The sequence below is a fragment of the Callospermophilus lateralis genome, chromosome 1 (genome assembly GCF_048772815.1).
Source record: "Callospermophilus lateralis isolate mCalLat2 chromosome 1, mCalLat2.hap1, whole genome shotgun sequence".
Lineage (NCBI taxonomy): Eukaryota > Metazoa > Chordata > Mammalia > Rodentia > Sciuridae > Callospermophilus > Callospermophilus lateralis.
Genome location: NC_135305.1, coordinates 73,019,449 through 73,031,719, shown reverse-complemented (window position 1 = coordinate 73,031,719; position 12,271 = coordinate 73,019,449). Strand labels below are relative to the sequence as shown.

General features: G+C 31.1%; 1 protein-coding gene across 6 annotated transcripts in view; it reads left to right on the top strand.

The window, feature by feature from the left end:
- Dgkb (diacylglycerol kinase beta) overlaps positions 1 to 12,271 on the top strand; it is a 575,876-nt gene that overhangs the window by 63,835 nt on the left and 499,770 nt on the right. For 3 of the 6 annotated variants that reach the window (XM_076863059.1, XM_076863052.1, XM_076863044.1), the window contains exons 2-3: positions 3,192 to 3,268; positions 6,995 to 7,015. In XM_076863059.1, the coding sequence (XP_076719174.1) occupies positions 3,192 to 3,268; positions 6,995 to 7,015 (98 nt within the window). The remainder of the gene's footprint in view (positions 1 to 3,191; positions 3,269 to 6,994; positions 7,016 to 12,271) is intronic. The other 3 variants (XM_076863035.1, XM_076863026.1, XM_076863017.1) reach the window with 1 other exon arrangement.

The following is a 12,271-nucleotide window of genomic DNA, read 5'->3' as shown; positions in this document are numbered from 1 at the left end:
TGATCCAGAGATAGCAGATTCAAAAAGATAGGAAGAAATTGAAAAAATTAGTGAAATTACAAAGTAAGATACTATGAGTTCTCTCATGAAGATAGATAAAGTACAACAGTAGGAAATTCACAAGCTGATAAAATTGAGAATCAAAGCAGATATGCAAACCGATGTGATTCTGCAATCTTTGTAATGTTTTGAATAACCAATAAAAAAATAAAATTAAAAAAAAAAGCAGATATGCAGGCAGTTTACATACAAAAATGCTGTTCAAAGATTATAGATATCTAGGGCCCTTGGGTATTCCTATATCAAAACCCCAATTTGCAGATGATTAGCGGGACAAGTCAAGGCCTCAATCTTGGAGAGACTAGGCCCAAGAAAGGTTATTGAGACAAGAACAGAAGAACAAAATAGTTCCAACATACATTTGTGAAGTGGAAATTATATCCTAGGTAAGTTTGTATCAAGATGTTGAAACTATCTGGGTGCAGTGGTGCATGCCTGTAATCCCAGTGGTTCAGGAAGTTGAGGCAGGGGGATCCCAAGTTCAAATCCAGCCTCAGCAAAACCAAGGTGCTAGGCAGCTCAGTGAGATCCTGTCTCTAAATAAAATACAAAATAGGGCTGGAAATGTAGCTCAGTGGTTGAGTGACCCTGACTGCAATCCCTGGTATCTGCCCCCCTAAAATATATTGGTTCTGGAACTTGAGAATTAGAAAAGGAAGAAGTTGAATTGATAGCAAGTCATCTGAATATGAAATACTTTTCTTAAATTGTTTAGTCCAAGTTCATAATTGAACCTCAGTTTGTGGAAATAACAGTCACATATATGAAGATTTTTGGCTCTTAATTTAGTTCATGTTCTTTGTACTGGAAATAGTACAATATAAACTATGACTTATAAATCAGTAAAATACAACATGAATAATTTTTAGAACTTTTACCCTTTCTGGGGCAGTTGCATACAAATGTATTTTTACTCTTATGGAAACCTGAAATGAAAAGATCAGCTTTAGGCAGTGTCTCCAAAAATTTTGTTGGGGCCTGTCTATAAGAAACCAAAAACTTTTCTTCCCCTTTCATTTATTATGGAGCTACAATATAGTTAAAATAGTTTATTGGAATATGACATTGCAGATTGTGTATATTACTATAAATTTATGTCCCTGTTGTTATGCATAGAAGATTCTGTATCTACTTATAAGCAAGAAGGTGTAAAAGGGTCCTTTGCCTTAGAATACTACCTTATTACCCACAAGAGGGATTTGGGAATCAAATGAAAGATCAAATGATGAAAGATCAGCTTCATCTTTCTTTTGAATACATAATTTCATCACTGCAGTAATGTAAGTTTCGACAAGAACCATGTCAACACAATTACCATAATTTGTTGTAGTTTAGGAAGGGCTCTTGTTAAATTAATCCCACTTTATTTTTATGGTGGTGCCAGGAATTAAAACCCAGCATTGTCATTGTCATCTTCAACTCAATCCAAATATTTATTGCAATTCTGTTGTTTCAGCTTTGTCATAAAGTTGAAGTTGTGTAAAAATGTAAATATGTGTTTTCTGTTCTATGGTAACCTATAGTCTAGTAAGTGACATGAGAGAAAATTAACTCTGATGACAGATTAAAAAGTGCTATCACAATATGTACTAAAAATGAAAAACATAGGAAACTATATTCTGTTTACATTAAATGTCCAGAATAGGTAAATTGATATACAAATAAAATTGATTAGTGGTAATCAAGGGCCAGAAAGAAAGGAAAAATGGGGAGTTATGGTTAATAACTATGGGCTTTCTTTTCAGGGAAATGAAAATATTCTGGAATCAGACAATTGGTGATGATTGTTGTATAGCATTGAGAATGTACTGAAAATGTAAGAATTACATATTTATAATAGTTGAAGCAGTGAATTTTATGTTATGTAAATTTTATCTCAATTAAAAATAACTCACACAAATGTACATGATTTAAAATATAAAGGAAGAAAACTGTACATTCCAAGTGAAAATAGAATTCACAAAATATAGGCATGATACATTTGATAGACACCCATGAAGAGTGGATTTTCTAATAGGTATTTCAAAAGCTTATTTGAAAAAGAGGTTTTTTGGAACTGGGAAATATTTTATGCAGGTCAAATATCACTGAGATTTTTGACAAGCACAGTGGCGCACACCTGTAATCCCAGTGGCTCAGGAGGCTGAGACAGAGGGATTGTGAGTTCAAAGACAACCTCAGCAAGCACTCAAGCACTAAGCAACTCAATGAGACTATCTCTCTAAGTAAAACACAAAACAGGTCTGGGGATGTGGCTCTGTGGTCAAGTTCCCCCAAGTTTAATGCACACTACCAAAAAAAAAAAAAATACTGAGCTTTAGGCAAAGTCAGAAAGAATTATACTCAACTGCTAGGATACAATTACTCCTGCCACCTTCTGTAAACGAATCTACATAATTCCTACACTTTATTTCAAGATTATTCATTCACTATTACTTAAACTTGATTGAATATTTAGATGACTTATACTTGTTATCTACTGTTTATAACTAACTTAAATGCACCATATATCTGAGATGCTTAATCAAAATTTATATTCCTATGAGAGCATTGTTTTAGTACACTGAATATATAATAGTACATTCAGTCTAATAAAATAATAAAATATTAAAAATATTAATTCTAAGAGTATTTATTTTAGATTAGGACACTATTTTGCTATTAATCTCAACACCTAATATGATATAAAACTTTAACAATGTTGTTGTTAGTTAATGCAGTGATATTTGAAAATATAAATTGTAAAGTTTGACAAGGAATGACTATGTTCTTTTTTTTCTTTTTGAACTGTGTATTTCATTTATTTAGATTTTATGCTATGGAAATAAAGGAAGAGAACATATTACCTATTCACTTTTTTGCTCACTAATTCATATAATATAGAGTCAGTGGCCTTTTCTTAAGCAATATCCTTGGTGGAATGTACTTATTTCTGTTCTTTTTTGTTACTTTGTCTTTTTTTTTTCCAAATAAATGGCATTTCAAAAAATTTTACATTTTACATAATGATTTTTAAATTCATTTCTGTTGATGATTATTTACATTTTGTATCTTTTATTCTGGCCTACACTATGTGACCATAGTAGACACATTGAACAATTTATGTGTTTTGTTTTTTTTATTTTTTGTAGATTCTTCGAAGAAATTAAAGGATGTTCTTGAAGAATTCCATGGTAATGGCGTGCTTGCAAAGTATAATCCTGAAGGGGTAAAACTTCTTTTTTCATTATATTAGTTTAATATTTATGGTTGGAAGTGGGTATTTCTTCATTAAAAGTTCTTGAAAATATGTATAGTATGTAGGCATATATATATTATATGCCTACCTGCATAAACACACATATATGTATATGTATACATATATACACATACATGTATATATCACATCCCATAAATCATTACCATATACCATACATAAAAAATATTCATAACAAAATGCTTTTCTGAAGGTATCATAAATATAGCATGTTTTTCATTCAAAATTTACTAATAATATTGTGTTTGTGTTTCTACATTATATGCTTGAAAAGTTAGATCATTTAAATGGAGTGTTAGTGTTTTTTTGGTTTTTTTTTTTTTAGATGTCAACAAATCAGATCAGATAGTGGAGAGAGGGTGCTTGATTCTCACTCTATAACCTACACATTTCAACCAATATGGGCATTAGTGTGGGGCATGAGAGTTGTCCCATTCAGGAAATTATTTCCTCAAAGATATTGTGATGTACATAATCACTTTGTCATTTTAAGGAGCCAGCTTGTACTAAAGGAAAGTAATTTCTTCCTCCTGTCTTGTGCTTAACCTATTACTAGTATGGTTTGAATTCATGAAGTCCTCTTTTTTAACTGTCAATTACTTTTGTATGCCATATTGGAATGAATGCCTTCCCTCTCCTAATCATCTGTTAAAAAATATTTCCTTTAATTTTAGTTAAGAAGTGTTACATTTTGAATGTCAGTATTACCATTAGTTCATTTGTATATTTGGGTTTTATGGGAATAAAAATAGACTGCTCTTAGCAAAACACAATTTTACCTAAATGTACCATCTAGATAGATTTGCTTACAGACAAAGATGTGGTATCCCTTTTGTTATCATTTTTTTTTTTTTTTTGCATTTCCATGATTATAAGAACACAGTTCCTGGTTGTCTTTCAATATTATTCTTCTCTGGGATATTTAGAACTTGATTTTAAGTATTCCAGTCTAATCTCTAGATTCAAACCTTCAAATATTCCTATTGTTTTATAAATCCCTATCATTTATTTCTCATAGCTGTTTTTCATGTCATGTTTTCTTATTCTCTTTACAGTATGATAATTTTTTATATTTTTAAAATCTATTTAGCCTAAGATTTATTTTCTTTTTAAAACACAAAATTATTGTTTAATGATAAAAAGGTGGGGAAAATAAAGGCAATTTTTAAACTATTTCTGTTTTCCTCTATCAGGAACAAAACAAATGTCTAGTCTGCATTTCACAATAAATCTCACAATTTATTTTCCTAGAAGCTGTGGTGTGAGAAAAATAATATTAATGGCTTAATTTGTAGAACTGAAAATCTCAAAGTCCAAGAAAGCAGAGTGTGGAAATTAGAAATGTCAACTACACTGAATTTCTATAAAAGAAAAATGTCATTAATATTAAGAGTGTGGAAATTAGAGATGTCAACTACACTGAATTTCTATAAAAGAAAAATGTCATTAATATTAACAATCACCATATTACCTGAAAACATGCATATTTGTCTTTTCTATACAGAGATTAAAACTTATTTTTTTCTCCCTAAAGATAGCTGCGAGCTATCATAGACTTTTTACCTCAGTGATTTCTTATTTAAACAATTCCCAAGATGTAGTCTTTCTAATATTATCTATTTCATGAGGACTATCATTCACTATATACTGGATTTATTATGGTAATTTCTAGATTCTTAGCTAGACACACATATGATGTCACACTTCAATCATGTAATACCTCTCTGTAAAACCACAGATCTGTAGAAATGCATTATTAAAATAATGGAGAGTGGATAAACAAAAAGCTGGATCTTATTATGACCCAACAGCAATTCTAAGTTAAGAGTGAAACCACTCTTTGATCTGAATATTAATAGAAATTTTTCCTTCAGGTGAAAATTTTAAAGTACTGTGATTTTTTAAGAAAGAAGTTATGTATTTTATAAAAGCCAATAGTAAATAATTAGTAATATCCTCTGTGGAGAATGAAAATAATAATGCCCATAGTTATTTTAGATATGTCCTTATAGAGATTATGAAAAGTTACTCTAGTAGTATGAAAGAATTTCTACTGTTAATTTTTAGGTGAAGTTGTCACTCTGTCTTGAGCAAAGTTGAGACCAAAGTTGTTTGGCGTGAATGACTCCTTATTGATGCTCAATAATACAAGAGAAGTGATTAATGGAGGCTGACTTTAGAATAAATAATTAATCACTTGTTTCCTAAAATAGATATGACATATCATCCATATTAAATACATTTGTGAAGAAAATAAACAAAATTTCCCTTAAATTGCATCTCCCAATACAAAGTAAAGTTGCTAAAGGAGTATATGCATTCCTTAGTTTATAATTTGCTTGCATTACTGACTTTTAAAAGTTGTGTATGAAAACTTGATCCAAAGAAGATATGAACTTCTTAAGCGTATTTTAGTTGAGTAGAAATATTATGTTTAATATGCACAATGATTTATTTTTAATTCTTTTAAAGAAAATTTTGTCCTTTGAAGAAATCAATAGCAGATATCCAAACAATGACTTTAAATATTCTTTGAATAAAGGTCTTTAAAAGACCTGACATATCTAATTTCATAAGTTTGCAAAGTCTTTAAATAAATAAATTTATTTTTAAAAAAGTAAAATGATGTTTCAAAAATTAACTAGTTAGATGGATGACAACAACCACAGTTAAAACTACTATTCAGGGACCCAGTTTAAGGCTGATGCCCTTTTTTAAGATTTCCTCCTCCATTGACTAAGCCATAGAAAGCAGGAAGGCCCTGATTCATGGAAGAATAGGGGAAGGGGAAGGTAGTGGATGTTATTGCTTTTATAATAAGTGTGTCATATCACAGACACATAATTATTGCTGACCTGTGACTGGCAAGGTAAGAGGTTGCTCCTATTGGTCTTTGCCTAATCTTATATGAATAATATGAAGTTAAGAGTATGATTACAACTAGTTTGTAGCAGAGACCTTGTCTTAGCAAAAAGATTTTCTATAAAACACTGTCAGGATGTGTAAATGATCTGATGAGAGTAGTGGAATCATTAGAATTCACATAATTTTTTTGTTTTGGTCTTGGATTTTAAAATCAATTCCAAATTGTTCTATTGATATCTAAAAAATTCAAATAAATTGGCAATGTATGGAAATAATATATATAATCTTTAGAAGCATGGAGAAAAGATTGGCATGTTATGCTAATAAAAGGAAACATGAAGAATGGAGAATAAATATTCATTATCTAATATATTTTTTGCAAGCTCATATTTTCATTATCCACTTTCAGTGACTTTCATCATACTATATGTGTTATTCATTATATTTGTCTCATGTCAGTTCAAATTGTTTGCTTATTCAAATACTGATCTAGTCAATGGTTCTCAAATCCAAGTGTACATCAAAATTATGTGGGGGCTTATTAAAACATGAAATGTTACTTGTCTCTCTGCTTCCACCAGTTTCTGATTTGGTGTTTCTGGGGTGGGGGCTGCTGAATTTGTATTTCTATCACTTTTCAAGTTTATGGTGCTAATGCTGTCAAAAATCATATTTTGAGATCCATAGGCCTAGGATATGTTTTAAAACCAATATATAAACTTGAACTTTTAATATAATTATCAGAGAAATGAGATAATAAGTATAAATTATCTTACATTAACACATGTATTCTTTCTTTCCTTGCATGCACAGAAACAAGACATTCTTAACCAAGTAAGACATTTTCTTTTCTATTACAATCTTTCTTCTTTTATTCTGATATGACCTATGAATTTCTCATCCAATACCACTAAACTATACTTCTGAATCAATAAGGTTGATAATAATATAGTATTATATTAGCTATAATACTCATAAATTTATAATTGAGGTCAGGTATAACAGAATTTTTCTTCAAAACAGTGTCTTAAATGGAGGAATAGCTACCTTAATAGAATTTAAAAAAAAATATCCAGAGTATGGACTTCAGTTTTGTATACTCTGGAATTTAATTTTCTAATTTCACCCAGACAAGTGAGACTGATGAATTAGCTTATTCAATGAAAGTCTCAATTTATTAATTTAAAATGGAAGATTTAAAAATTGCATTCAAAATAAAATGATAAGGTCTTTGTTTTGTTTTGTAGACAATTTTATGTTAGATTCTCTGTGTGAAACATAACTTTCACAAAGCTGTTAATTTTGTCCTCCTGGGAAAAAGGGTAAACAGTCTGTTGTTTCTATTACTTTCTTCCAGGGAAGTTATAGGTCACTAGTTCAGTTGAATGTATAGAATTACAACACATTATTGGGTGCTCTATGTAGATAATTCTATCTATCTATCTATCTATATCTATATCTATCTATCTATCTATATATATAGTGATACATGTATACACATAAAGATATATGCGATACATGTATATATATAGTGATACATGTATACATATATACATGTATACACATATACATACACATACATGTATACACATATAGATATATTTTTTAAACCAACTTACGCATATTTTCTTACTAAAATGCATGAATTGTCTAAAACTATAATATTGTTTCTCTTGGGCAATACTAGATACATAAAAGCTGTTTTTTGTTCTCAAGTATTCTGATGCTTTCTGTAACAATAAGCACAGTGATTTCATGCCCTGCATGTAAAATATAATCGATATATCAGAGTGGTCTTGGTGGATTTAGACACCAGTCCTAGACAGCATGAGTTTCTGCTTTTCTTCTCCTTGTCTGTCCTTTGTTCCATTTGCTATTCTTTAGTAGCCAAGAAATCTCTTGCAGAATAGAAAGACCAGGCAAAGCTGAGGGTAACTGAAAGGTTAAAAAATATTGAAAAGCAAGCTGGGGATATAGCTTAGCTGGTAGAGTATTTGCCTTGCATGCACAAGGCCCTGAGTTCAATCCCCAGCACCACACAAAAAAAAAAAAAAAAAAATGAGAATGTTACCTGTGCTATTGCTCTACCTGTGTCTTCGGTGTACCAGTGTTCTCTGCATGTGGCATTTTCCTGTCAGTAGTTGGCCTTTGGCCTAAGACTGTGTTAGGGTTCAAATCTCCCTGGGCTTCCCTCATCTTTGCACTTGATATTGTGCACTGTTGTTTCTGTTAATGTCTATATGTTTTACATTCAGACAATAAGTTGCTGTGATTCCCTTAATAAAAAAAGCTGAGAATTTAGAACCTACATTTTGAAGTGCTGCTAACTAATGTAATATTTAGTTTTTTACTATACTGTACCACTGAGCTATACTCCCAGCTCAAGTTTAATATTTTAAATGTCTTTATAAAATATATTGACATTGATATTGTTATTAACAATAATACAGAAATCCTTTTGTAAATGAAAATTACTAAACCATATCCAATGTTTTCCATTAAAGAAAGCATAAGGAGGGGCTGGGGATGTGGCTCAAGCGGTAGCGCGCTCGCCTGGCATGTTTGTGGCCCGGGTTCCATCCTCAGCACCACATACAAACAAAGATGTTGTGTCCGCCGAAAATAAAATATTTAAAATATTTTTTAAAAATTCATTCTCATTTTCTCTCTCTCCCCCCCCCCCCTCTCTCTTAAAAATAAGAAAAAGAAAAGAAACCATAAGGAAAATGTAATAGAAAATGTTGTCTTAAGAGTCTGGCTGAACTGAGTATAAATCCAACCTTAGGAAGCTTTGTTCACCTATAAAATACAGAGGGTAGAGCTGAACTGCATTGTTAAAAGATTTTAATTCTAAAGTGCATGTGAAATAATCAGCTCTGTGAGTGGCTCAGAGTATGTGTCCCATTAGCATTTAGAGACACTGACACCATAGGTCACACATTAGTGACCAACATGATTTTATCCAAAATTTCTGGATCATGTACCAAATGAGAAATTTAGCTAGAACATCTGAGATTATAACACCAACCAACCTTGCATCTTTAATTTTTTAGACACTCACCTTTTTTGTGCAAACATGAGGAAGTATAATGGGTATATTATTTCTTTCTATCATGTGGTGGGGAGGGGACATGACACAATATTTGCTTCCACTGCCATGCTGGCCTCAACCCTCAATGCTGTCCCAGTGTAAGCACTATCATGCTGTGATATTTGCTCCATCTCTCACAACTGTGTTGAACCAGGAATTACATCTTTTTCTACCAGCATTTCTACTACCATTAGTGTCATGTTTGTGACTTTCCCCTTCTCATCAAACCTACAGACGAGACACAGTTTTGAAGGCAAACTACAAGACAGAAAAATAAACTGCCAACTAAAATTCTGTGTTATTAACCTGATATTGACCATCTATTGATTATTCATGGAATCTACAGTACTTCGCCTTTCAATATGTGGGCTTGACTTTTTATGCCCCAATACTCAGAAAATTGTTCTAGCATAGAATGAAATCATGTTCAACAATTTGAGAAGTTATTTACATCTATATTTCTTAGCTTAATTAGTTATAACATAATTAAACAAATCATCTTGAATAGCTTCTTGAAGTTTTACTCAAACTTCAATGTTTATGAAGATACACTATCATCTATTTATGAAAACAGAATTTCAGAATGAACCATCTGCTACATCTTTTCTACATTGAGAACTTGTATTAATGATTTGACTGCTAGGTGATAGCTGTCAAAATTGATTTGTTTCTACCACAAACTGCTATAATAATCATACAAAACATAAAATGTAGGTAATTATTTAGAGTACATAAGGTACAATAAAGCCAATTCTATTCAGTTATTTTCTCAAAAGTGAGATTATGGAATAAATGTAAATGGATTTGGAAAATAAATTGTTTCTCTCTTTAGTTTAATAGAGCAAAATTTAAGTGTGAATTTTAGATACTGTATAAATTCATTTGTCCTTCATTTGTTTAATAACATTTATTAAATAGGAGTTAAATACCAGATTATAGAAAACAGTGATGCTGGTATCTTATCTTGAGGTGACCTCTCTGCTTTTTTCCAATGAGAAGTAGAACAAAGAGTACCCAGCCAAGCAAGAAGTTTATTTTTAGGGTTTTGTCTCTGATTTTTTTTAAATCACCAGCAGTAGTTTTTTTGAGCAGAAGAGCACTGATGGTAAATTAATCTAGATATTTGGGTAGAATGTCTTAGAATGTCTAATAATTTTAAGGATTTTTAAAATAGGTAAAGGAACTCATAATTAATAACTTTAAGATGAACAAGTTAAAATTTTCTCTTAGAAAAATACCTTCAAAGATGATGTGTAGAATAGACTTCAGTGGAAAAGAAGATGAGCTATCCAAAGCAATAAAGTTAAAACAACTGAGGTGGCAATGCAGATTATAATGAAAGTCAGGGACAGATTTAAAACATGTTTCAGATGTAGGTAATACTTTACAATTTTAATCAAAAGTTGCAGAAAAAGTGACAATTGTTTTCAAAACTGGGCAACTGACAAGAGTGTTATATCATTACATTTTATTTTTATACATTTTTGTGTGACTAGCTCTTCTTCTAAAGTGGTAGGCTTATTGATACTGATCAGTGCACCTAACTTAAAAAAATCAACTACAGAATGTCATGTACTATGTATGAATATTGCAAAATATTTCTACAAAATTGTGCTTGTTCACCTACAGGTTAGGGGTTCATTTTTCAAAGAGAAAATGTGTATGTACTTATGTATATGTTTTGTTAACATGGGCATTAAAGTTAGTAATATTTAGATTTTTGGTGACAATTAGAAGCTGTAGGTATTGGGCTATTTAAAGAAATTTTCTGAACCTCAAATTGTCTTAAATAGGAGTAATAATAGCATCTGCTTATTAAATTATAGCATGCATACAACATACTTGGCTCAGTTCCTTAAGCATTGCCACACTTAGTATTTCCATTATATGCAACTGGCATTTTAATCAAATATCCAATATCATCTTTCCATTTAAGGATAATGGGGGAGATCATTTGACCATAAAGATTAAAAGGAAAGAGTGGAGAATTTGAGAAGGAAAACAGAATAAAAACATCCATCATTGAGACATACAGAGAGAAAAAAACACTTGAAAAATAAAGAAACTATTGTACTGCATCCCAAATGCACTGACTGTGGCATGTTTAATATATACTAGGTACTGAATATGGTTCTGTGAGAGAAACAGAAATGCTCAGAATGGTCTTTGCTACCCAAGAGTGACAAACTAGTAAATCCACTTTATAAGTTGCTGACAAAATGTTTCAATTCAGGAGATTCTCAAGTCTTAAAAATAGTAAATTCCCTGACCTAGTTGTAAAATCTTAATCCGTCACTTTTAGATGTTGACAGAGTGTTTCCTGGTTTTATTATCCTTCTCAACTTGATATTTCTCCCAGTGCTAATCCTGGAAGATTTGGGCATTGATGGATTCAAAAGAACAGAATTTTTGAAATAGGATGTATTTGAAACCCTTGGTCACACTGTCCTTACTGGTTTTGTTTTATTTTATTATGTTACGGTAGTAAATATATGACTACAGTCTATTATACATTGAAATAATGTTGTTTGAAATTCATGAGGTGAAAGAATATATCCCAGCTGAGAAATTTTTGTATTTATTCTACTTTTCAAAATTTTTATCATTCCACCTAGCCAAGTTTCTATCTAGCTAGGTTGTCTACGAAGATTTAGTGTAATTTCACCATTTGTGCCATCCTAGTGTCTATATTTCACAAAAATAATGAGGACCTACAGTTTAAAAGATACTATGTTGATCACTGTGTGGTGGTTTCATGTATTTTTTTTAATTCTTTTAGATGTGCATAACAGTAGAGTGTATTTTGACATATTAAAGGTACATGGAGTATAACTTAACGCTAATTAGGATCTCATTCTTGCAGTTGTACATGATGTGGTTTCACTGGTGGTGTATTCATATATGAACATAGGAAAGTTATGTCCAATTCATTCTACTATGTTTCCTATTCCTCTCCCCACTCTCTTCCCTTTTCCCTTTCTCTAATACACTTTACTTCT